General features: G+C 44.6%; 1 protein-coding gene across 1 annotated transcript in view; it reads right to left on the bottom strand.

The window, feature by feature from the left end:
* LOC147892964 (uncharacterized) overlaps nucleotides 1-16437 on the bottom strand; it is a 38985-nt gene extending 22548 nt beyond the window's left edge. Inside the window, exons 1-3 of the mRNA XM_087387678.1 lie at nucleotides 16264-16437; nucleotides 7431-7540; nucleotides 6627-6664 (exon numbers count right to left, since the gene is read on the bottom strand). Of these exons, the coding sequence (XP_087243804.1) occupies nucleotides 6627-6664; nucleotides 7431-7503 (111 nt within the window). The 5' untranslated portion in view covers nucleotides 7504-7540; nucleotides 16264-16437. The remainder of the gene's footprint in view (nucleotides 1-6626; nucleotides 6665-7430; nucleotides 7541-16263) is intronic.
* Nucleotides 16438-25715: the final 9278 nt, after the last annotated feature.

Genomic DNA, 25715 nt, shown 5'->3' with positions numbered 1-25715 from the left:
ATACATGAGCAGCAACAGAGGGCTTCAAAGACCCTCAACATTTGGATACGAGGGATCACGCAAGACAGCACCAGCACCACGACGCCGCCCATGGAGGAGGGGATCACCTTTGTGACCACCACCATGGGGGTCCCTGACCACGGCATAGAGGGGGCATGGCGTGTTGGGAGAGACCCCCTACTCATCTACTTCAGAGATTCACATGCTCGACTAGCGACACTCCGACGTCGAGCCGCTCTACGAGAGCATCCCACCCTATCCATGGATGAGGATTTGACACCACTACAGATTGAGGAGTGCCAAGTTCTTCTCCAGTAGCGGGATGTTGCCCGCAAGGAGGGGAAATGGGCCGTGGTCTGAGACAGTAGGTTGTTGACCGGCACCTATCGAGCTCCCACCCGTGCTCCCTAGGGGGACGGGGACTATGAGAATCAGGTTTGCGAGACCCTAGCCTGCACCATTTGGAACTGTAATGGTACCTTATGGTCAAACCCAGGGAACTTCTCGGAATCTTACACAAGACGAGACATAGTCTTTTACACGGAGACACACCAGAGCCCAGAGCGTCCACTACTGATAGTCAGTGGCTACACATGGAAGTCAGTCTTCAGGGATGAGACGAGGGATACAGGAGGAGTTCGAGGATCAGGCGGGGTCGCAATATTGTACAGGTCTTCCCTCGCTGGAGCCATCTCCGTTGAGAAGAAGGACGCACACTCCCGATTCATGTGGATCCGGATCCGACGCACGACCACTCGTGACCTTTTCATAGCAATATGCTACTTCCTGCCAGATACATCCCACTTCACTAGAGTTGCACAAGAGGAGGGTGAGACATCGCCATATGCACCCTTACATCTGGATATCCTGGACCTTTCAGCTCGCGGGGAAGTTCTCCTTGTTGGGGACTTCAACGCCAGGATGAGCACGCGCCAAGAACCACTCCTGGACTTTCGAGACGACTCTATCATGCTACCAGACATGGACCTAGATGAAGCAGGTATGACCAGGATCTCATCGGACCGACACGGGCCTGTTACAATATGGACACGTGCTCCTTGACCTGGGCAAGATGCATGATCTCATCATCTACAACGGGCTTGACCTATGGCCCTCCTCAGGGGGTTGTACTTGTTTCCCACATGGGGGGGGCACTAGTGTAGTAGATTACATCATGGGATCCCCTACCTTCACCTCACGTATCACCGACTTCACCGTAGCACCACTCCCTCCAGGAGTTAATCACACATACCTATTCTTCACTATCGCCACCTCACGCTTAGCCACACCACACACACCACATATGACGCACAGCACCTACCACGACATACACTTTGATCACAGCCTTTCCCCTGCCTACTCTGGACGCCTAAATAGACTCCTAACCTACATCGATCACATACCACTCATAGAGGACCGTGCTGCCCTGATTAGTCGCACACTCCACAAGGCTGCCCTCCAAGTCTTTCCCCACACCACACGGTCCACTAGACCACCACCTCTTGGTTCTGTACCCTGCAACAACTCGTACGATACGGAGTGCAAGGCTTTTCGCCAACAACTCTGACTCAACACCAGGTGTCACCTCCCGAACACACCAGACACGGTACGCAAGTACCGACGTCTCGTACATCGGAAGAAGCAGGCATTTCTTTGTCGAAATGAGGAGGAGCTACTGAACATCTTGTACAGCAACAACTCTAAGGAATTTTGGTAGAGATTCCTTGAGCGTAGGTCTCCATCACCTCTCATCGACACGAGAGTTTGGCACACGAATGCACGCCATCTTTATGTTGCCCCACACCAGCTTACTCCAGATCTCATACACACACCTCGCTCCACCACTTGCACGTTGTTCACTAGAGGGGGAGTCAAGGACGCGACATTGAAACTGCACAATGGCCGAGCTAAGGACCACGAGGGGCTATGCACTGAGTTTATCGCATATGGAATCGACACGTTAGCCGCAATCCTAGCAAAGCTATTCAATGACGCTGTTTGCCTTGGCTTCCCCCGCACTTGGACACTCAACACCATCACCCCCATCCACAAGGCAGGGGATCCCGTGGACCCAAGTAACTACAGGACTATCATGATTGGACATGTAATGTCCAAGATCTATGCAGCAGTATTGGATGTGTCGGTCAACCTACTCGCAGAGATGAGAGGGCTCAAAGCAGAGGGTCAGGCCAGTTTCAAGCGAGACCATGGGACTACGGATCACATACTAACACTCAGGAGTGTCATACTAATCACACGCCTACAAGCCCCATGGCACTTTGAGAGTCTCAAGCAGAGTTCGAATAGGCGCAGGTTGGACAGATGAGACCTTGAGCACCATAGGGGTCAAACAGGGTTGTCCCTTATCACCAACCCTGTTTGGCCTCTACATCGATGAGCTTGAGACTTTCATGGGGGCTTCTGAAGGGACCGGTTGCTCACTTGCCGGGATCATCATCAGGACTCTTCTTTATGCACATGATGCGGCACTCTTATCATCCACACCCGAGGGGCTCCAACGACACCTGGATGCACTGCATGCTTTTTGCTTATCCCATGATTTGGAGGTCAACCTTGGCAAGACCAAGGTCATGATCTTTAATACCTCTCGAGCAAACATGCACCAGAAGCAGTTCACTTTCGATGGGTCACCAGTTGAGATCATATCCTCATACACTTACTTGGGGGTCATCTTCTCCGGCCCGATCTTCACGATGAGACCAGCGATGCAGGCCAGACTGAGCAGGGGATACGCCTCACTGGCTCGACTAGAGAGACAGTGCTTCCACTCCCACTTCCAGGACCCTCGGACCAAGGCTCTTCTCTTCGACTCCTTGGTCCGACCAGCCGGTATGTATGGCAGCCCTTATTGGGGACCTGACATGTCAGATATAGAGTGGACACGGGTGGAGCGCCTACAGATCCTTATGCTCTCACAGATGATCCGGGGGAAACCATCTGTACCACATCATATCATTCAGGCAGAGTTTGGTGCTTCTCCACTCCAGCTAGATGCAGCCTTTCAGACCATCACATATCTACACCGGGTTAGATCATATGGGGACTGCACATCAGGGAGACAGAGGTTGCCATGGTTGGCTCTCGATTCCTCCATGAGGTTGGCAGCAGAGGGAGACGAGCGAGGCTGGCATGCACGGACTCACAGATGGTTTGTGAGACTGGGGTTTCACATCGATAGGATACCCCCTTTTCAATACAATTTGGATGGCCCTCCAGTACTCCCACCCACCATCCCGATCGCGCCACACACCACCAGGTCATTCAAGAGGATCTCCTGCAGCTACACACCTTTAGGACCTCGTTGGAGCCGAGGGAGCTTCCAGTGAAGCTGAGCTTCTACAGAGATCACTGTCTTCGTATTTCGGAGGAGGGATTCATCACACCACCGGGGTACACTGAGCTTCACATGCCTCACTCACTACGGATCTCCATCGGACAGTTTCGGGTATCATCACACCGCCTCCGCATAGAGAGCGGCAGAGCAAAGGGGATCCCTAGGGAGCATCGCATATGCACATTGTGCGACTATCAAGAGGTTGAGTCGGAGGAGCATTTTATTTTCAGGTGCCTAGTGTACTACGAGATCCGAGGTCAGTACCACTGTCTCTTCAGAGACGGCGTCGGGCTCCTTCCCAGATTCCTCGCCTACCCAGATCAGAGATGCCTAGCGGCCTTCATTCACGAGGGGGTCCGACACAGAGAGTACTTACTTAGGCGACGGGGCTTGGCCACACCACCAGACACCTCTCAGAGCAAGATCACAAAGTTCTTCCCATCGAGTAATATTGATCGTCCAGTCTCTAGACGCAGACGTGACACAGACCCTGACCCGACGATCGTAGCACGACACACGAGGCATCAAGGGGACACACAGATCACTCTAGGGGACCTCCCATCATTGTTTAGACCCGGGGCACGCCCCATGGGAGTCACGGTGGCTCTAGTCTTGCATCGAGCCTCCTCCAGGAGACCGAGACGCACGGCACCCCTTGACAAACGCCAGCGTCCCATCACTGGCTATGCACCAGCCAAGGCGACATGACATACGGAGGATTCCACTCCCGCTCCAGTCTTTTTTCTTTTCATTGTCACAACCAGATGTATTTGATTATGTATGATCAGACTTAGGACTCAGCACGGGTGATGATGCTCGTTTAGTAGCTCCACCCTTACTGTGATTTGTGTCACGTTTTCTTTTAGTCTCGTAGACCCATCGGTCTTCCGAAGACACTAATACAATTTCTTTCTTTCTTTCTTTCTTCATTTCTTTGCATTCAAAAGCAACAGGGGAAGCTTCCCATCTACTACTGTTGGGGTGAGGTCATCAATTTGTGGGACGGTATGTTGGGACAAATTGATGTAATGGGATCATACCAAAGGTTACAAGGTCTATGATTATGAGTGTGATCACATGAGTGAGTGTGTAAACACGTGTGTGTGTGTGTGTAGGTGTGCCTGAGTTAGGTGTGATTGAGTGAATCTAGGAGTGTGGTGTGTGATTGAGAGATACTCTGAGAAATTTGTGAATATAGATGCTCTACTAAGCTCACATATGATGTCATACATGGATGTAACCAATGCCTATATATTGGCCATCTCTCATATGAATAAACACGATTTTTCTTCATCTTGTATCCACACCATGTTTCCATTGATGCTCCAACATTTTCAAACAAGGCTTGCATACACGCTAGCATTGCAACCAGTCACCTGTCCAAAGAGAGCATTAACTTGGAGCATGAGTGTCACGCTATTGAGTTAAGCTATTAACTTATAATGGGGATCTTGCCTTTCCCTTGACTAGACAAGTTGAGTTGGAATTTATATGACACAATGGCCTTCGCTCTACCGCTCCTTTCTCTTTTGACATATGTTCATCTCTTTTGACATATGTTCATCGCACATTCTCATGTACATCCATTTACAATGGAAATATCTTTCATTGAAAATAGTGGGCGAGCTCATCAATTGCAATGAAAAGATTCTCATCATATTTGCCTGCATTGCTAAGTGCCCTCTTCGCTTATCTTTCTAGTAGTTAGTTAGCCCTTTTTCCATATTATAAACAAGTAACAAAAGAGCTAAAACTCTGCTTCTTAGGCTTTCCCAAGAGCTATTTTTGCAAGACAACATGGTAAGTTGCCATTCTTCTCAATCAATGATGAAGTTTTGCTCTTGTTGGCATAAGCACAGTCAACACTTGCCCTCAACTTGGGTGGTGAGCAATCTTGGTTCTTGGCACTGGATTGTTAACTCCAAGCCTTGAGGATGATGCTGATGATGCTTCTTGGGAACTGTGTCTATATCAAAAGTTACTTTGGCTCAAATCCAATAAACATATGGGATATAATTATGGCCTCGCTTGTCTCCTGCAGTCCCTCACCTTACTGTTTTGGACTACAACACACCTATTGAGCAACATAATCAGCCTCATGTTGAACGTTCTCAACCCAAGTCTTCAAGATAATGATGATCATCCTTCTTGACAACAATGGTCTCACAGGGCCATTCTTTGGCTCAGGTCCAATAAAAACCAGCGAGTGGTTGTGACCCTAATTGTCCCCTTCCTTCCCTCACCCTACATTATCAAAGTATGCAACTAGTCTTGGTAGACATACCAGCTTCTTATTCAAGGATCACATCTCTCTTATTTGCCTCATTGAATGCATCTAAAATTTTAGCTCCCTTTTACTCGGTATTCTTGTGATGCCTGTTTCTATGTTTTTTTGGCTGTCTTTGTACCTGCTTACACATGAGATTGGGGTTCAACCTCAACATTTACACCATCCTTTAGGACCCAAAAGTCTTTAGTGATGCCTTCTGGATTGCTCTTTTATACGTCAATTTGTTTGGATCTTTCTTGTTTTTTCTCTTGGGTCCCGATGGCTAGCTAGCCCAAGACGTTCTTGAACTCCAATAAGTCTCCAGGACCCATGCTCAGCAGAATTATGGGGGGTACATGACCAAGTTCTGTGAGGATTTGCTGTCTTTCTCGCCTCATTCTCGGCTGCACCTTCTCACACAATGTGGGAGCTTGTTGAAAGCTTTTTCCTGGGCACTTCTCAGGCTGCAAATGTTTCCATGATGCACTCTTTGAAGTTGCAATTTGTTGAACCAAGCTATGTCTAATCTAAGTTTCTTCTTTCAGCATAAACAAAACAAAACAATGTGACTGAAAGTGCATGCGAACTCCAAATACTTTTCATGGCTGCATTGCCAATCGTAAAGTAAACCCTTAGGACATAACTCTAGCAAAAGAAAGCATAATCTATATTGCTACTGACTCAAACAAAACATGCGATCCTTGAAGACAAGATTTCAGTTTTGGTATTCTCAGCATGCCTTTTTCAAGAGTAGTATATCCCTTTCGTTACAAACTTAGCGGTGTAAACCTACCTCTCCAACACCAGCAATTCAATCAAGACTTTCATGCAACGTCTTGTCACTCTCAAGGCCTAGCATGGCAGCTATAGCATACCAGGGCGAAAGAACCGATGTGTTCTGTAGAACTAATAACACAACACTAATAGTGTCTAGCTATCCTCTCAAACTTTGTACATAATTCAAGTGTAGCATTTGACCAGGCAAACCTTAGAACTGCGTACCTTAAACCTAAAGGCCTCATACGTCCCATAAACCGCACCTATCATAGGGCAGCAAGTACATATGTTAGGTCAGCTATCCAATCGTTGTCCTCGTCCAAACAATAATGTGTTAAGATCCTCAACAAGCTAGGCACATTTTTTCATCGTTAGTTGATGGTTGCCAAAGAAGGTGTTTAAGCTTTGAACATGCATGCAATAATGAAATATAATCGAAATTTGAGCAGCCTACATTCACACCCCTTTAAAGAAAAATATGATGTTACATTACTTCAACCAATCAAACCAAACAGTGTCATGTCGCCCCATGACAACAGATACAATAACCATTGAAAAGACATTGCACTATCAGTTGCTAAGCAAGCGAACACACGGAGGTATCATGTGGTTGAACAGCTTGCATCCTAGCAACAGTCTATTCAATATTGCATCACATCCTTCGTTAGGTACCACTGAGATGTTAGTCACACTTTATTTATCATTAGGAGTTAAGTTAGCATTTGCTCTTGAACTACCTTATTTAAGTTTTCAGTTTTGGGTACATATCTCAACTTATTAAATCCCATGTTGTTCGCATATTAAAGACCGTGCATCAACATAGAAGCTTATAAGAATTGCAAGAATTCGTCTGCCAAAAATGATAATTGGTCGTAATTGAGACCAACAGTAAACTAGGCTAAAGACTTTTGTTTGAGACTTCTCTTGTTTCCTTTGATTCAACCAACTAGCAAACATATCACATCCAAAAGTCGAGCACATGACAACTTTAAGAGCATGATAACTTTTGCAAGGAAAAAGATTACACACCAATAGCACCTCCAACAGCACCCCCCATAGCAACTCCAGCAGCAACTCTTGTCAAGCAGCTGTCACGAGCCATAATGAAATAGTCTACCTGTGCTAAATGTTAATATGATCTGCATGCACAACAGCAACATTTAAATTTATAAATATATCATGGCATATAAGGTATACCTATCATATGCCATTATCTGTGGGAAGCTGCATGTAAGACAGCTTGAATACAATAAATGTAAACATTTTAAAAGCATACAAGAGTATCTATAACAGTCTTCAACAAAGTCTGGAAAGGATCATGTATTAAAGAATCAATTCTTGCAGTTTCAAAATGGTATTGCTCGCCAGTCATCCCTTTTCTATGCATACTGCACTAAACATAGGAGTGCAGCATAAGAGTAATCTTTCCAGAAATATATTTCAAGCAGCTTCCTTTCTTGAGATCCCTAAAAGAATATCATGTTCTTGCCATGTATTAAAGATCCGTACCTGCCTCCCACTGGTAGCAGATTTTCATGTACTTCACAGTAAAGAAGAAGCTTTCCACCCGGGTCATGAGATGTTGTATGAGCAAAGCTAAAGCAGAAACTTGAAGCATTATACTGAGATAATAGTAGATAACACCTTGAGATGCACTCCATTGTAAAAAGGCAAAACAGTAAAACTTCAAGTCTGCATCCAGAACCCTGACGCTGTATGCTGAACACAGAAAGCACTCAAGCAGCCCAAACACAGTCCTATGGCCACATGCAAGGTCAGGTAATGCCGTGGCAAGTAGCTGGGCAATGAGGTGGCACGTCTGCCACCTGCCAGGTCATGCCTTGGTGTATATAAAGCGAGAATTGCACTCTCCTCTACACGCAACATCTCCAGCGGACGACATTGGTCCTCTCCATTTTAACTCGCATGATGGAGAAGGGGTGCAGTTTTGACACTGTGACCTCAACTGGTTTGGAAGGAGGGCAAGACAAATGAAGATCGGGAACTGCTGGAGATAATGACTGTTATGGGGTGCCAGCTGGACATTGTCGCTTATACCAACATGCTATCTAGCCTGCTCAAGGCAGGCCAAGGTGACATGGCCCTCTCCATGTCCACTCGAATGATGGACAAGGGGTGCAGTCCAAGCACTGTGACTTGCAATACTCTTCACCCCTCCAATCCTGAGAGTACAAGGCAAGGAATAGGTCTCGTGCCCATCACGTGGAGCACATAGTTCTTCACATCTCCCGTCTCATGAGTGTGCACGAAGGCTATTGACATCTATAGGAGAGCATGGTCGTGGATCTACTCCCGTCCCCCCTTACTGATCCAGACATGTAGCACTCACATGCACGCACAGTTAATGACATCCCTCATCAGCCGAACCCAGACCTCTCAGCTACCCGGCCCACTCCTCTTGTTCGGTTTTCACCACCAGTGATATCAAACATGCAGCCCTGAAGCTACACAATCACAAGCCAAAGATCATGAAGGGCTATGCACTGAGTACAATCCATATCCTAGCCCCAATCTTAGCAAAGCTATTTAACGAAGCGGTTTGCACTGCTTTCCCTACACCTAGACCCTCAACACCCTCGTCCCAATCCATAAGGCAGGGGATTCCATGAGCCCAAAAAACTACATGACCATTGTGATTGGGCATGTCATATCCAAGATTTATGCCTAAGCACTGGACACTCAAGTTAGTCAATTTACGGAGCGCCAATGATTCAGGGCTGTTGGGCAGCAGCTTTTCAAGCAGACCATGCAATGCTGGACCACATCTTCACCTCGAGAGGTGCCATTGAGGAGGCCGCAACAAGGTTTGTTGTTGCTTTGTGGATTTCTGCAAGGTTTTTGACATTGTGCCACAGGCTCAACTCCTCAAGCATCTACAAGACTTAATATACAATTGCGACATCATTTTCACAGTCTATGAGCAGTTATCAGGCAGAATCCGGACAGCGACAAAGGGGATCATAAGCACAATCGGGGTCAAACAGGATTTGCCCTTTTGTTTGGGCTATACATTGATGAGCTTGAGTCACTCATTGTGGCACTAGGCAGGGCAAGCTCACCCTTATCCGGATCCCTCGCCGCAATTCTCCTCTCCTCCTCTGCTGAGGGTCTCTAGCAACATTTGGACATGCTTGAGACTTTCTATGAGACACATGATCTGAAGGTCTACCTTGGGAAAACCAAGGTAATGATCTTCCACACGTCTCAGGTAGCTGCCCACCAAGAGCAATTCACTTTCGATAGGGCACTAGTAGAGGTTGTCCCACCTTATACAAATCTTGGAGTTCTCTTTTCACACCCAACCTTCACAATGAGAGCAACAATGCAGGCCTTATTAAGCAGGGGGTATGCCGCACTCGCTAGACCTGAGCGTCAGTGTTTCCACTCCCACTTTGAGGATCCCAAGCCCAAGTTTCTCCTTTTGATAATCTCATCGTCCAACCAGGATGTATAGCTGCCCCATTTGGGGCCTAGATCTATCAAAGGCAAACTAGTCCCGAGTGGAGAATCCTTGCATGAATAATCCACAGCAAGTCATCGGGCCCACACCATATCCTCGTAGTAGAGTTTGGAGCTACTCCCTTATAGCTTGATGCAGTCTTTCAGATGGTCATGTACATCCACAGGGTCAGGGAATTCAGCACCACGACATCAAGGCAAAGCAAAGCCGACCGTTTCAACGGCCTCAAAACCAACTCCCAAGTCCCATTCTTCTCTATGGCTTTCATTTCCACTTGCATGGCTTTCCTCCAAGTCTACTAGGAAAGAGCTTCCTTAACTGAGGTGGTCTCCTTGTCCCAAATGATACAAGACATCAACACATAGGTCACCTATAAACGCTACTCCAGCTAGCCTTTGTCACGAACTCTATGTGGGTCCACTCCAAAGGATACTCCACCAATTTGAAATCATGACAAGTATCCATTCACCACTTTGGTACTCAAACAGAACATTAGGCCTCCTGTTGCCGCTCTGCAGTGGCTCTACAACCTCAGAATCAACCTCTACTACTAACTAAGGTTGGTTGTTAGGAACAACAGCCTGGGACTGATCCTCAAAAGTCATCTGGCTCACCAAGAAGCTGTGGCTCTTCTGCAGACATGCTCATCAAAGACAAAATCTACGTTGACCACTACTCCTTCCACTCCAAGTAATATAACCTGTAACCTTTGGAAAGAGAGTTATATCTCACAAAAACAAGCTTTTGCAACTTGGAGTCACGCTTCCCCCTCTACTTCTTTGGAATGTGTATCTAGGCATCACTACCAAAAACTGTGAGATGTTCACAAACTTGAGAATGCAAGAAAGAAAGAAAGAAAACAGACCTATATAGACGGTGCCCAAATGAGGCTGAAAATAGACCATCCATCACGGCAGGTGACCGACTTGCCATGTCATCACCTGATTGGTACATGTGGCCCTATGCCACATCATCAGCCAAATGAATGCCGACCTGCTGGTGGACCTAATACATGGCAAATCGTCATTGCTGCTGAATCTGCAGCCGTACGAGCCAAGTCATCATGCCAGGGTCGGGGCCACCACATCAACAGCCGGCCTAGTTTTGACAGCCTATGACACACAGGTCAGCAGGCTGATAGATGGCTGGATACTGATACATCTTCATTGGAAAAGGACCCAGAAATGAACCACCTTTTTTAGCTTAGGAAAATAGTTTCCTTTAGCAGCTAAGGAATTACCACCTTCCTTGCTTCAAGATTATTTCTCCCAACTTCTTGGAGCAACAATCCACTAAGTTCCTCAAATCTTTTCTCAAGTAAAAGGAAGTAACAAATATTTGATATTCAATGTTATGGAGACCAATTCATCATCATCGATTTTTGCTCCAACCGATGCTGGTGCTTAAATCCTCGATTTTGTTGAGATTGTCAAGAACGGATGTACCTTCTTCCATTCTCAAGCCATACAATTGATTACACCTAGATGAATCCAAGAACATTCCCAAACTCATCCTCTAAAAACATGACATAGTGCAGTTTCAATCTCATGATAGTCACTCATAAGGTTGAAAAACATAAACTCCATTACACATAGCAGGGACTAGCTACTATGACATCCCACTGACGTCATCAGTGCCCAACAGTGGGTGTAGACCATAGTATAAAAATATACTTTTGTAAGACTAGAATAAGTCCAATCATACAAATTTAGATTTTTTTGTTCTAAAGACGAAAATCTACACAAAAAATAAAAGGGAAAATGAAAGAGAAGAAAAAAGAGGTAAACAAAAACTTTTATGAAAAACAAAAGGAAGACATACTTAGCAAGCAAAGCAACACTTATGTCGTCATCAGTGCCCAAGCATAAGCAGCTATACTGGGTTTCTAAAGACCCGCGCGGCGCGGAGTCTCTTGGGCAAACCCAGTGCTTACTAAGATACGTCAAAAAAACAAAAGAGAAAGAAAACAAGAAATAAAGAAGAAGGAAGAAGGTGACTAAGCAAAAATAATAAGCAAGTCAAGAACAAAAAACAAAATCTCCCAAAAAAACTAGAATTAACTCTCTCTCTCGAGTCTCTCTCTCTCTTATTTAAAACATAAAGAACTAAAAGGATGCTTTACAATTATGTATTGCTTCCTACAAAGAGGCAAAATTACATTCCTAGCTTAGAAAGCACAAGCATACTCAATCAAACTCTCTTTTGAAACTAAAAGAAAAACGGGCTATTCAGCTCCCCGCTTTTTGTTTTCAGCTTATGTTCAATCATTCTAAACATACCTAAGGCCGATACACCATAGATAAAAGACTTCATATCTAAGATTGTGTGTACTCTTTTCATTATTTTCCTTGGATTATACCTCTTGAGTAATAGTAAAGTGATCAAATTACTACATTGAGTGATAAAAGACTCCTTAGTTTTACAAAGGCGGGAAAATCTATGGAATTGGGAAGAAATGACTCCATATTTTGCCAAATCAGAAATCTTTGAGTCAATGTGAGGCATTTTTATAATGTGTAAACCACTATATTCAGATTGTTCACGTTTATCATAAATATCAACCTCTAATCCTATGGTAGATTGAGAAAGTCTAAGATCTAAGAAAAGTTAGGAACATCTGGTACAAATAAATCATCTATAAAACGTCTAACTTGGCTAAGCTTATGTAAAATGATAGGACAGGTATTGATAGAAATAAGACCTTGCATAAACTCAAATTCATAAGTTTGCTAAAAAGACAGCACAATTAGTGCCCATGGGGATTCCTATAATTTGTTGAAACAAAGAATCACCTATTGTGATGTAATGATTATCTAAAAGAAAATCTATCCAAGAGCAAACATCTTCAACACTTACTACCTTATCTTTTCTTTTTAGAACCGATGTCATGATCTTTAAAAAGTCAAAGCATAAGGTTGTTTTCTCAACTTTTAGCACTTTGCATCTATCTTTGTCAAATCTCAGCTTAAAAACTTCAGCCACTAGCTTTTTTATTCTAAACTTCAGGTCTTCCAGCTCGATCTTTGTGTAAAGCGTGGTAAAATCATAGGTTTGAAGGAGAATAGGAGACTCTTTTTCCTGAATGCTTCGAGAGGAATTAAAAAATTTTATAACAGGAATTACTTCTACAAAGTCATTCATCTGCCTCCTTTAATAAGTCCCTCCAAAGTTCATGGACACTTGGCAGCATGGCTTTGAAGCAGTAGCTTAGCCATTTAGAGACATCCGTCAAAGTAGTCTCACAAGCAGCTGCAATGAATCTTGGCTTTTTGGGAGTTTTGTGGAACTTCCAAGCAGCACAAAGAAAAGGGATACTTAGATTGCAAACAAACCCAGAAGACTTGCAAAAACTCTAGTGTTTTGAGATCAAATCCTTTTGAGAAACTAAGGTAGAGGTGTAGGTTTTGGCAGACGAGTTCACTTCTCTCAAAAGACATTCTAAGTAAAACTTTTTGCAAATAAAAACAAAGTTATTGGAACATTTGTCCATATAAGAAATGACAAAATTCCTATGGAATTTTCAAAGAAGAGTTTCATCTTCTTTAGAAAGATGGTTACTTTGCTTTGAGCAATTAACCGAAGGGACTTCTAGTTTCAAAGCGACTTTCTTCAAAATCTTCCCTTTCCATTCTGATAAGATATTTTGAACTCCTAAACATTCTTATAATTGCAAAACAAACTTTGAGATTCCCTTATCGATAGCTTTCAAAAGGCAAGACTCTTTAAAAGAGTACAATCAAAATTTCGTGCATTTCATGAAAAGGTCTCTTAAGTTACTAGAAAGCAAAATTGAGGTATCAACTGTGACTACATGTCCTAAATCAGCATCAATAAAGCTTTGGAATCTCTTACTTTTACAACAACAACGTTCTCTAAGGATAGAAGATTTTGAATGCTTTGAAAGCCTTTTACCTATCTCTCCATAGTTGAAAGCCTTTTGTCCTAAAGTTTTTACATACTTCCAAGCTACTACTGGATGCTTCCAAATTCTTCTCACAAAATGAGGGAGAGAATCCATTACTTCAGGAGACTTCAAAATTGAGTTTAAGCTTATCTTGTCAAGAGAGGGAGAAGTAAAAATACAAATCAAGAGTTCCTTATTTAGATAGACTTCTTTGCTTTGAAAGGAAGCTTTTACTTTTAAGAAGCGATCCAACGAAGTTTTAAGTTGTATATAATGGAGCTTATTTAGATTCAAATCCTCAAAAGAGAAGTTTTCCAAGGTGTATTGAACTTTAAAAAGAACTTTGACATTATATTTTTCAAAAACTTTTATTAAAAAAAAACCCAGAGACATTAATCTATCTAGGTAGAGTAGTCTTCTTTTATAGCCTCGAGAAGCAAAACTCTTGGAACTGAGAAAGTTAAAGGAACTGAAGGAGGAGGACGTGGCGGAAGAGGAAGTGAGGGAGGCAACTCACGAACATCATGTGAGATTGCAGGAGAGCTAGGGCAACCCCGTAACATAACTTTAGGTTTCCATACGAGGTTAGATGTATGACTATGTTGGTAAAGAGGAATGTTAGAGGGCTTGATATGAGTTCTCCACATCAAAGAGTTCTCCACATAGTATAAAAATATGCTCTCACACATACAAACCCACACACCCACACATACTTGAGCATCCATTTATACGAAGTCTTCGTACTGAGTTTATGTCGGCACTCCGGAGGTGAAGGGCAGACTCAGCCATAATGAAGGCTAGCACTAAAGGAGAAGGCTAATTAAAAAGTCCAAAATCTCTTCATTCAAGCTACAACTGCTTGTGGAGTCTAAATGATTTTATTTTAGTCTCTCCCATACAATTGATTCTTGATGTAGTGCTTCCTATTGGTTGATGTCAGCTCATCGGTACTCTTCAAGATGCCCAAGGCCTTTGAAGGCTTTGCATCCCAGATTTGAGGAATGATCCAGTCCTTCATCAACATTGTGATGCAAGATTGGACTCCCTCCTTTCTCATTTTGGGGCCTGGTCTCCTCTCCAGTTACAGTTTCCAACAAGTCAAGTTCCATCAAGATGCTTTAAAATTTGCATTTCCCCGCGGTATAATTTGTTCCATCAACCTTACTTGACTCATTTGATCGTATTCTCAGCAATGCTGGCCAGTTCTGTCAACAAAACTAGCTGCAAATGAAGTCAAAGATGATTATAACTGAAGCAAAATAATCAACCTGGAGCAGCTGGTTGGGCTGCTTACGGGCAGGAATCGGCCTAGGTTTTGGTCGGCCCAGATATGTCCAGTCAGCCTTCTCTAGAAGACTGGTCAGCCAGAAAGAGAGGGAGGCAGAGTCCCTCCCTCACCAATATAAAGGACCACTTGGTTTACTCTCTCATCCATAGATGAAAGCAGAATTAGTCGTCCTTTATATGTGGCTCGCTCAGTTTGTGCAGTCACCTAAAGCTGCAAGTAGTGCAGTCGTTGGCTGCCTCCCTGGAGCATGCTTTGAGACAGTTATGTAATTGACCACTCCTGACCAGTCCATCCTTCATGGTAATACATTTTGGCTGCCTATCGTATGATGTGTTCTTCAGACCTTAGTGTGTTCTCCATCTATACTTGTATGCACATGCTTGGAGTCTGATACGAGAGTAGCCTTCCAAAAACATTGCACATTGGCCAAGGTCTCAATCTCTGGATTTTTAGCATCTTCCCTTTCCAGCCAGCTCTAGTCTAACTTTAAAGGCTCTCGCCCCAGCGCTTAACTTTGCAGGTTTATGAACTACATACCATAGCTTCCAGTGGGCAATTAAAAAGTATACATAACGTTGTCTCTGTCTCCACCCCATTACAAATTCACCCCCCCGGTAAACCCCTTGTGTGAGTGTAGACCATGTAACCTCTTTGGTTTCTCCAACTCTTCATCACCATACGTTGTCTCTTCCTTTTCACACTAAGAATTTGCGTTAATCAGAAGTGTCTCGAGACAGATATAACTCGTTCTTGTTCCTGGCTCTTGTACATCATCGCCTTCAAACAAAGGTAACCTATTCTTATTCCTCTCTCTTGTAGCTAGATCGTGCCTGCTTTTCTCCACCTCCCTTTCTCTATTTCACAGACTGATTTTCTCAGGTCAAATAGCTGAGCTGCCAGTACATTCCACCAGACGATACCTCAAACGCCGGTCACGATGATGCATCACAACATTTCGTTTCCTTTTCAACTTGGGACTAACCTCATCATGGAAATCGTGGTCACACAATTCTTTCTCGGCCACCTACTCGTAATCGTGAAAAGACCAACATTGGTCGCGACGCTCCTCTTTAAACCAGTCTGCTCATAAACCTCCCAAGGGCTCGCACGACTTCTGCGAACCATCTCACTTCGTCTTCTACTTGCATTCGTTACAAATTCGCAAAAATAAAGAATTTAATCTACTCACCTCCACAATGTGTTCTTTGACGATTAGGCAGTGACTCCACAAGAATTTGCTTGGTTCTGTGATGAGCTCAAGGTTGGCTATGGAGGCCTTATGGTTCATTGCAGTAATAAGGAGAAACTTTGGACTCTTTAAGAAGCCACTTTTTAATGCAAACGAATTACGACCGCTTAGGACACTTTAACCCGCATGTGTCCTAATGACTCAACACGTGCAAAGATATATGACCATCCTCAACCACTCCCCATCTGAAGGTGGATCTTCCCTCAACCAGCCAAGATCTTCCCTCAACCAGCCAATAGAAAGCATTGGTTGCAAGGAGTTACGCTCCCATCGTTCGATTAGTTTATTATCTCATAACTGGCTATGGCTTAAGAGTAACGCAAGTGGTTGCAAGAGATCCACTTTGTGACCATCATCTCAATATCAGGTGGAGCGCATCAAGCACTTTGTGCAAAAGCACACATATGATGGCTCCATTTAGCTTCATCTATAAATACGACTCTATTCTTCTACAAATTATACTATTAGTTTAGTAGAAAAGTTTCCAGTAATCCAACAGTGGTGATTTGTGAATTAAATGCTGCAAGGTAGGCCTCCTCCTCCCTTAAATATTGAATGATTTCGTGCTGGCTTCTTTCATCAATTCTAGATTCAAGATTCCTTTGTTTGGATCCAATGGAGCTCTCGTTTGTTTGCTTTACTGGAATCAAGGAAACGGATCAACCAAGAAGTAATTGAGAAACGGCCAAGGCCAAAACAAATGCATGTTTTAAACACTCGAAGCTTCTTTTGGCACATGCATTGATCAGTTCTTAAATTGCTAATCAATTCACCTTGCAGACTTGGATTGGCTTTTGAAATTTTGGCTAAGTCTTAACCAATGGCACTGAGACCTTCCATCTCCTCATTTCATTCCATTGGCCTTCCATCTCCTCCTTCCTCCCAAAGGTGAACTTCTATCTCCTCTATTCCATTGACCTTCTATCTCCTCCTTCCTCCGAAAGCTGCCTCTTGTCTTTCCACCTCCTCCCCACTCAAACCCTGCCTCTTGTCTTTCCACCCCCTCCCCTCTCCAAGCCTCGATCCAAGAGCTCCTTCTTTGCGACACATGGCAGGCTCTTCTCCTCCAAGCTGCCATGTGTCCTCTCATTTTTCCCTGGTGTCCATGGTTAATAGGTTAAAGATCAAAGATAGCCTCCTTAGAGGTACTATTATTAGCACTAGTGCCTCCTTAGAGGCTCTTTACGAGGTAGTGCCAGAGTGGAGGATTGAGGGCGGTAACACGCCGCCCAACGCCTGCCCAAGCAAGAAAATGCATGGGTCGGGGCTAGGCTACACACCAAAAGGACTTCAATATAAAAAGTGCCTTGCATTGATTACAACATGCTCATTAGGCTTATGTGGTATAAGCTATTGTCTTGTTGATTGGTTGGTGAGGGTTCCATACATGGTGTCAGGGGGGAGGGCATGGGCTAGGAGTGGAGGTTGCCCATGGCAATGGGCACCCTCCCTTTTGCACAGTCAATCATGGCCCAATACGTGGGCACCACGCAGGGGCATGCCCCTTTTGGATTTCAAGCAGGCGTCGATGTGTAACGAGCCTAAACTCTTTTGTAGATTTTCGCATGTAGTTTGAATATCTTCTTACAAAAATTGCCTTAATAGCCGAACACCCTTTAAAAATTGTTTGCTTTCACTTTTGCATTTAAAAGCCCTTACTTTACGACCGCTATACCATGAGGCAATGCCCATGTGCACTTGTGCACCCTTGTACTAATTTTCACATGAGTGTCTATAGTCTAATTTATCCCTCTAGATTCAATTTGAGTGTTTATAGCTTGATCTATTCCCCTACTAGCCTAAAATTCATTAATTACCATGGGGATGGGATATGATTCAAAGGGTGAGGGGTATAACAACTACTAGTCCTTCCTGTACATAGCATAAGGACATTTGCTTTTGGTTGATTGTAATAGTTATTATGAAGTCACAAATATAGTACTTGTGAACTTTTCCTTTGAAAAAATAGCTGCCAACAAATAGCAACTCAATCTAATGTTATGAGTTTTAAAATTTTGGTGACCCTTTATGTTGTTCGTTTATTCTCAAAACTTCAAATAAATCCTCTATTAATTAATGAAAGAGAAGAGGAGAGGGTGGGGAAGGGAGGAGATGAGGGAGGTAAAAGGGAACTAGAAGAATTGATAATATGAGAAGAGCAAGAGGAGAGTAGTAATAGGTAGTAATTAGGGAGGGGGGTGAGGGACAAGGGAGTGGAGCTATTGTCATACATTTAATTAGGAAACTAGTAATTAATGTAAAAACGACAGGAGGAGACTAGTAATTAGGGAAGGGGTGAGGGACAAGGGAGTGGAGCTCATGTCAAACATTTAATACACCATATAGACAGTAGAGACCTCACAAAAGCATAAAACTACTTTAATCAAAGACCCAATGTTTGATGGTCTTGGTCCACCACTCTAATCACTAAGTAAATCTCTAATAAATGCAAGCCCAAAATTTAACACACAATTTCATAGTTTGCCAAAAAAGAAACGCCGTCCTAAAGATACCTAGCCAGGTCAAAAATGAATTCTTTAATAACAATGGAGGAATTCCAAGTGGGAAGGTAATGGAGTAACCTCCAGATAATGAGACCCTACTTGATATTTATTCCCTATGGAGATGATAGGCTGGCCATCATTGGGGAATGGACCGTCCATTGACATGACAAGTGGTATGGAATACATGGAGGAGCATAAAGGAGAGTGGTGGTGAGAGTGATAATTTAATGGCCATGGCTGGCAGCACATCTTTCAAGATCTTAGTGGACAAGGGCATCCAAAAGTACAAAGCATGAATAATGAAATTATATCAACTATTGCCCACTTAACTGCAAATCTGAGTGGAACAACAGTCGAGGGAAAAGGTACCCTGACATGGTATTCAAGAGCTTAAGGCAATGAGGATGTGTGCTTATATTCCAAGCCTCTAGCAACTCATTTTGACCTCTTCCAAGACCGCCCCCCTTTCAGAATGGCTTGCAAACAAAGCGAGGAGCTCGCAAACACTCTAGAGTCTGGATAGTCGGCCTTCATAAACTCGTTTATCTCATTGGTATATTTCCTACGGGTTGGCCTGGGATGTGAGTTTCCTCGCGGATGAAAGAATATAAATGTCTATTGGCTATAGGCGGCTCTCTATACCAGGTAATTCGACCTTGCATTGAATTTCTGAACTGCATATGGTCTCCATTTCCAACTATGGCTTCACGATATGGTAGAGCATTCCGGGGAGGAGCGAATCTTTGTTTCTTGCACTGACTATTGTCTTCCAATTATGCTAATAATCATCTACTATTTCTCTGCTTAGAGCTAGCTCACATTCTATGTAACCTACATTTCCATACAAGGACCCTCAGGCTTCCAGTTAATCTCTGATTTGTTGATTACACCGGTTACTGTTGGCACTATCAAAATAGATAATATAGACCCTCGACAATCTTAGTAGAAATGCAAGATGTTCATGGCACTACCCTGAATCTTTCGTGGTTTTGTAAGAAAAAATGATATGCAAGACATTCCAGATATATATATATATTATCTGCATCTAGATCTCGTTCCAAATATATATGTTCTCTGCATCCATTATGACAGTAATTCCATGCTGCTAAGATTTTTTATGTTGGTCACATGTAGTCACAAGCTCATGGAGAGCTTTCCACTTTTCATGCTATCGTCGATTATGACCTTGCTTTCAAAATCTCTGTGGAGGAACAAGACCATGACCACCATGAAACTTGCTACATTTGGTTTTGAGCTCGGCCTTGCATTATAATCCACCATTGTTAGGACGTGCTACTACACAATCGGTGGTTGGGCAGCCTATGTGAGTTATTCCATGCACACATTCAAAGTTTTCTGCCTTTTGAGTTCCATTGATCACCTTAGGTGATCACCGTCCTAACTAGGACCATCTTGTTTAACTCTCCTTACTCATATCATTAGTACCAGGCTTACATGTGATGAGCCACTACAAAGCACCTTGGAGAGATTTCCATGTTTGTGTGTGTGTGTGTGTGTGTGTATGTGTAAAGAAATAAGTGTCTGTGTGTGTGAGATAATTTTGATTAGTAAATGTATCTCTCTCTCACACACACACACAAAATAATGTTGATCAGTTAATGTATCTCTCACACACAGACACTTATTTCTTTACACACACACACACACATGTACACTTTCCCAACAATGAATTATTGTTTTATGTACACCTTGTGAAATCTCCCCTTTATACTCTTTTTTTAACCACCCCACACACCAGGCACGCTAATCCTCTCATACCTCCACTAACCCCTTCTCAATCCATGCTCTCATTCGCTCCTTACTCCATTTGTGACTTAAACGTTTTTTAAATTATCTAAGAATCCATATGGTTGTCTATATTCCTAGGTAAAACGATAACAAGCCAGGGAAAATAGGCATTACCTGTCTACCCAAGCATAACTATGTTCTTCTAACACCTAGTTTGTTTGGATGGTGGAAGGTAAGTGGACCCTGATCTTAGAACCTAGACTGCCTAAGGATTTGACATCTCTTTTCAATATTGTGTTTGTCAAACTCAATATTATTTTTAAAAAAAAATTTAGTGGAAACTTTTGCAAACTGTAGTTGTTGCCCATTTTTTCACTTTTCATCCAATTGATAGAATTAATTGTACGGCTCAATTATTGATGGGACTTTTTAATCTACACACACACACACACACGTGTGTGTGTGTGCGGGGGAACCACCAGGGTCAGACCCTCGGGCTCTGGAGTGGTGATCTGAAACCCTACTCTTTTTGGGACATCTATATTGGCTAAGATGTGCATCCAGTTCTGCGAGAATTTTGGCTCGGGGAGAGGTGCATATCAGAAGTCATCAAACTCCTTCTCATCCTCTTCCTTGTCACAGGGTTGGAATAGCTTTACAGAGGTGGTTTCAGCGGTGGTGTCAAATTCTATGGCAAAGAGGTAACCTGACAATGGGCCTTATAGGTGTGCAAGTCCACTCTCATGGCTTGCTCCTCGTGCTGCAAGTAGATGTTATCATTACGCCAGTCATGCACGAGTCCGAACATTCGCAAGAAGGGCCTGCCTAGGATAGCTTCATATCCTAGCTATCGAGTGAAGTATATGACTACGAACCTGACGAGGTATGTGAATCCAAATACCTTAATGTTTATGCCACTTAGCACTCCCAGGGGTTCGGCAGTTCCCCCATCGGCTAACTTTACTACCAGATGGGTCTGCTCGAGTGTGGGTTTTCCCCATTTCACCCAGCATTCCTTGGTGTAGACACTCACTCCCGCTCCCCCATCCAGGATGGCTTCAACCTTCTAGTTTTGATAGACTATGGGGATAGTGGCATTCGTGTCATCACCCTCGAAGTACTGGCCTAGCTTGTTGATGGGAACCTTAGGTAGGTTCTGCCCCTTTTCTGGCAACAATTGGTTGGTTGGCAGGGACTGGGGGTAAGAACGGTCTATTCATCCAATTGGATAGGTCGCGCCATAGGATGGGATTTCCTCTTAGTAGGGAAGCGATTGGCATTTTCACCTCCGTAGATAGGAAGGAAGCCAACTTGGCACTGTCGCAGGGTTCTTGTGAAGCTTCTTCTTCCATGGACAACATGTCCTCAAAGCCATACAGGTCTCCTTCCTCCTAGAGGTTATGCAACACTAGGTCTTCTTGGAACATCTTCGGCATCAGAACCAGAGCTTTTGACTACTCGAAGCTGAGGTGTTCCTCTTCCTCCACCCTCTCTGACACCTTGAGCGATTTTGCCCCTCGGTGGCCCATTAGGTGGGCTACATGAAAAGTATCCGACCCTCTACTGGCCTTTAGTCGCGATGCTCAAACTTCTCTCGGTAGTCCCGTACCAAGTTGTAGGCATCTTTTACGTATTGCTTTTCTAGGACCGGGTCAAGATAGGTCTCCTTATAGGAGGGCGAGGGTGCTAGGCCTTGAGCCCGCACTGGATTGTTTACCTTTGGGTTCGGGGGTACTTCAGGGTCACCCTAGGTGGAAGCTTGTTCGGAAGCAGAGGAGGTGGCAAGAGTAGCTGTCTCCTCATTAGAACCATTCTGGATGAGCACCTGCGGAGTGGTCACCTACTTGAATGGCCTTCTTGGACAGGGTTAGGGGATGTGGGGGAATCTTGGGGCCGGGCAACAGGGATCCTTTACCCTTCCTTGTGAGCTTCCTCATTACTTTGCCTAATGCCTTGGCTTGCATCCTTGTGATGACTTGTAGGGGCACTGTGGCCACATGGCCCTACTTGATGCTAAGCAGATTAAGGCTGGTACTCTTTGGTCGAATGATTGGGGTGGTTAGTCTCCTCGTGGGACAGTCCTAGAATAGATGCTTGGTCCCACACCCTGCACACAAGGGTGTGGGGTTGGTCATGGTTGGAGCAACGGGGGTACGATCCCTGTATGGATAGTCCTTCAAGAAGTGTGGGCCCTGGCATTTGAAACAGGACACCGAAGGGTTTGAAGTACGTCAGTAGGGGCATTCACTTACTCTATGGGGACCCTGGCAAGTGTAACATCGGAGCGCGGGTCTTCGAGCAATTGAGTTTAGGTCTCTTGCCCTTGCATTCACGGGGGCGGTCTGGAATACGAGAACCTATTGATCCTCTGACAGGAGGTAGTGGGAGTTTAGGTCTCTTGCCCTTGCATTCACGGGGGCGTTCTGGAATACAGGAACCTGTTGATCCGCTAACACGAGGTAGTGGATCAGGGTGCCACTTCCCTCCTTGTAGGGGTAGTAATCGTGAGGTCCGTGGTCAGGATTCGTCTCCTCCCCGTCATTGGACACTTCTTCTACCAACACTTGATTGACTGGGGTTATATGAGGTAGCAGGGGCTGCGGACCCAATATGGGTGGTGGTAACAGAGCTGGCTTAGTTTTGTAGTGGCTAGAACTAGCCACGGGATCACCTTGAGTGATCAGGGGGTTAGGCGAGGCTATAAGGGCTAATGGGGGTCTCATTTGATACATGGGTTGGGGAAGGGACCTCGGAAATCGACATTGGGAGGCATCATGGTTTCCCCACCTATGGTAGTGTGTGCAGTAGAGTGCCCCGGCCTTGCCCTTAGGCGTGGGAATTCATTGGAGGGGTGGTTGCCATTGCATACCCCACACCAGACATTGTGTCTCCATGGAAACAAGTGGGGGCTCGGTGCCTCCTTGGAGGTTCCTGTCCTTCAATATTGGCCTAGCTGATCTAATAGATTGGAGGCCAGCTCACTATTCTCCAAGCCCTTGGGCTTGTTAGTCTCCTTGATCGTTTCTACACTCGAGGACCTAACCGATGGAGCTATTTCTGAGGAGTCCGGGAATTTATCCAAATTTGCTTTGTCCATCATATTGTCACATATGCAGATGGCCACCTTGCTGCATTAATTGAAGGAGGTAAGATTCATCACCATGAGGTGGTCGTGCAGTAGCTTTAGGTCTGCCAATCCGATAAGGAAGCGCGGCAATTTCTTCACAGCGGGCATTGAGGTGCTTGATCCTGGCAATGTAATCCCTTAGGGATTCCTTATTATTCTACTTTAAATCATACAATTGGTTGATTGGGCTCCATTTATTGCCGCTGGGGGCAAACCCCACAATAAAGGCCTTTCTCAATGTCTCTCAGTTGATCTTCTCTTTCGAGGTGAGAGCCCTATACCATTGGCCTGCTTTGCCATCCAGGCTGAGACCAAATGCATTGGCCATCTCTAGGTCTCTAAGAGCACCAAAAGCTTTGCAAATTTGTTCAAATTGCTCCACGTGGGAGACCGGGTCTCCTTCCCCAAGGAACTTGGTCATTAACTTGGAGATTGCTATGGGTTGGCTCCTCGAGAGATTCGCAATCACTGTGGGAAACACTGGGGCGAGTGGAGGTGGTGTGGCCCCCCTTCCTAGGGCATTCACCAAGATACGCATTGCCTCATTAGTTAACACTGTTTGAGCAGCGGAGGTGGTGTTATCGTGCACCTGACGGGGCACACGGCTGGCCTTAAGCCTGGCCCAAGTGGTGGTATCCACATAATTGCTGGTATCGGCATTGGAATGGATGTGCCAAGGCCTGCATTCATTGGTGCAATCGGTATGGATAAGAAGGAATGTACTCTCGGAGGAGGTGTGTCCTGGGATATGGGAACGTTAGTTCCATGCAAGGGGCGGTAGGGTGGAAATTGTGGTGCCCCATAGTTGACGAAGGTTGGTGGCATTGGGACTGTTGGGGGTCCATAAGGCACTCCGCCTTGGAAGTTCCTAATATCCTCTCATCTGGGGTCTTGCCTTCGGAATTCCCTCATCCATGGATCTTCATCATCCATGTGTTCCCACTGGGAAGGTCTAGCATAGGCAGAGCGGGTCCTAGATCTGCGAAGCTGGTTTTCGTCCTTGTCTGTGGTTCGAGAGCTAGATGTTGCTAACCTCCCCTCCTTGTAGACATATAGGCGAAGGGGTTCTCCATGTCTATCAACTCTGTTCGGCCTAAGCATGCAAACTTGTTGGAGAATGTACCTCTAAGCCTAGATGCAACTGAAGGTGCAGGCGAGTTAGGAGAGGCTACACTTATGAATGGGGCTTCAGAAGCCCTTGGACCTGAGGGGTCTTGCATTACTTCATCCAAGCTCTCTGTTTCATTAGAGCTAGATAGAGTTTCTAGTCAAGGACCTACTAATGAGTGGAGGCTAGGGATCGAGCTTCCGGATCCCCAGCTAGGGCAGAAGGTGGGTTGATCATATAAGCTCGAAGCAATCTCTTCTGCCACGGGACCCTTTGGAAAAATTCTTCCAGACCTCAAGTGCATGTGGGAGGCCTCTAGCTGAGCACACTCAGGCTAAACTGAGGTTCTGGAATTTTGTTTAATTCTTTGGCTACCCCAAAGTTATCGCGACGGTCAGCAAGATAGCTCTATAGTAATAGTTGGAGGGATAGGGAATCGCATAAGGCAATAGGATATTGGTATAGCGACGGGTGGTGGCATAAGCATATTGCGACAATCGACAGGATAGATCTTGCCACATGTTTGGTGGGATCAAACTTAAGTGGTATTCCTATGGGCATAGGGATAAGGTTAAGACAATGGGCGGCAGGATAAGGAATCAGCGAGATACTTACCAATGCACCAGTCAGAGGTATCATTATTACGATGGGCGTGGGAATCAAAATAGCGACGAGCAGCGTCATCGGCGTAATGTGACGGGTGGCAGAATAAAAATAGCGACCATTGGCAGAATGAAAATAGTAACAGGCGGCAGAATAAGTGTATCGTGATGAGCGACGTGATAGACGTAATGTGATGGGTGATGAAATAAAAATAGAGACGATCAGAGGGATATGAATATGACCATGGGCATGGGGATGGGTTCACTGCACTGGCGGCGGAGTAGAAGGATAGTAACGATCG

Source organism: Dipteris shenzhenensis, chromosome 16 (genome assembly GCF_047967505.1).
Source record: "Dipteris shenzhenensis isolate YYH24624 ecotype China chromosome 16, Dip_SZ_1.0, whole genome shotgun sequence".
NCBI lineage: Eukaryota > Viridiplantae > Streptophyta > Polypodiopsida > Gleicheniales > Dipteridaceae > Dipteris > Dipteris shenzhenensis.
This window is presented reverse-complemented; position numbering and strand designations above follow the sequence as displayed.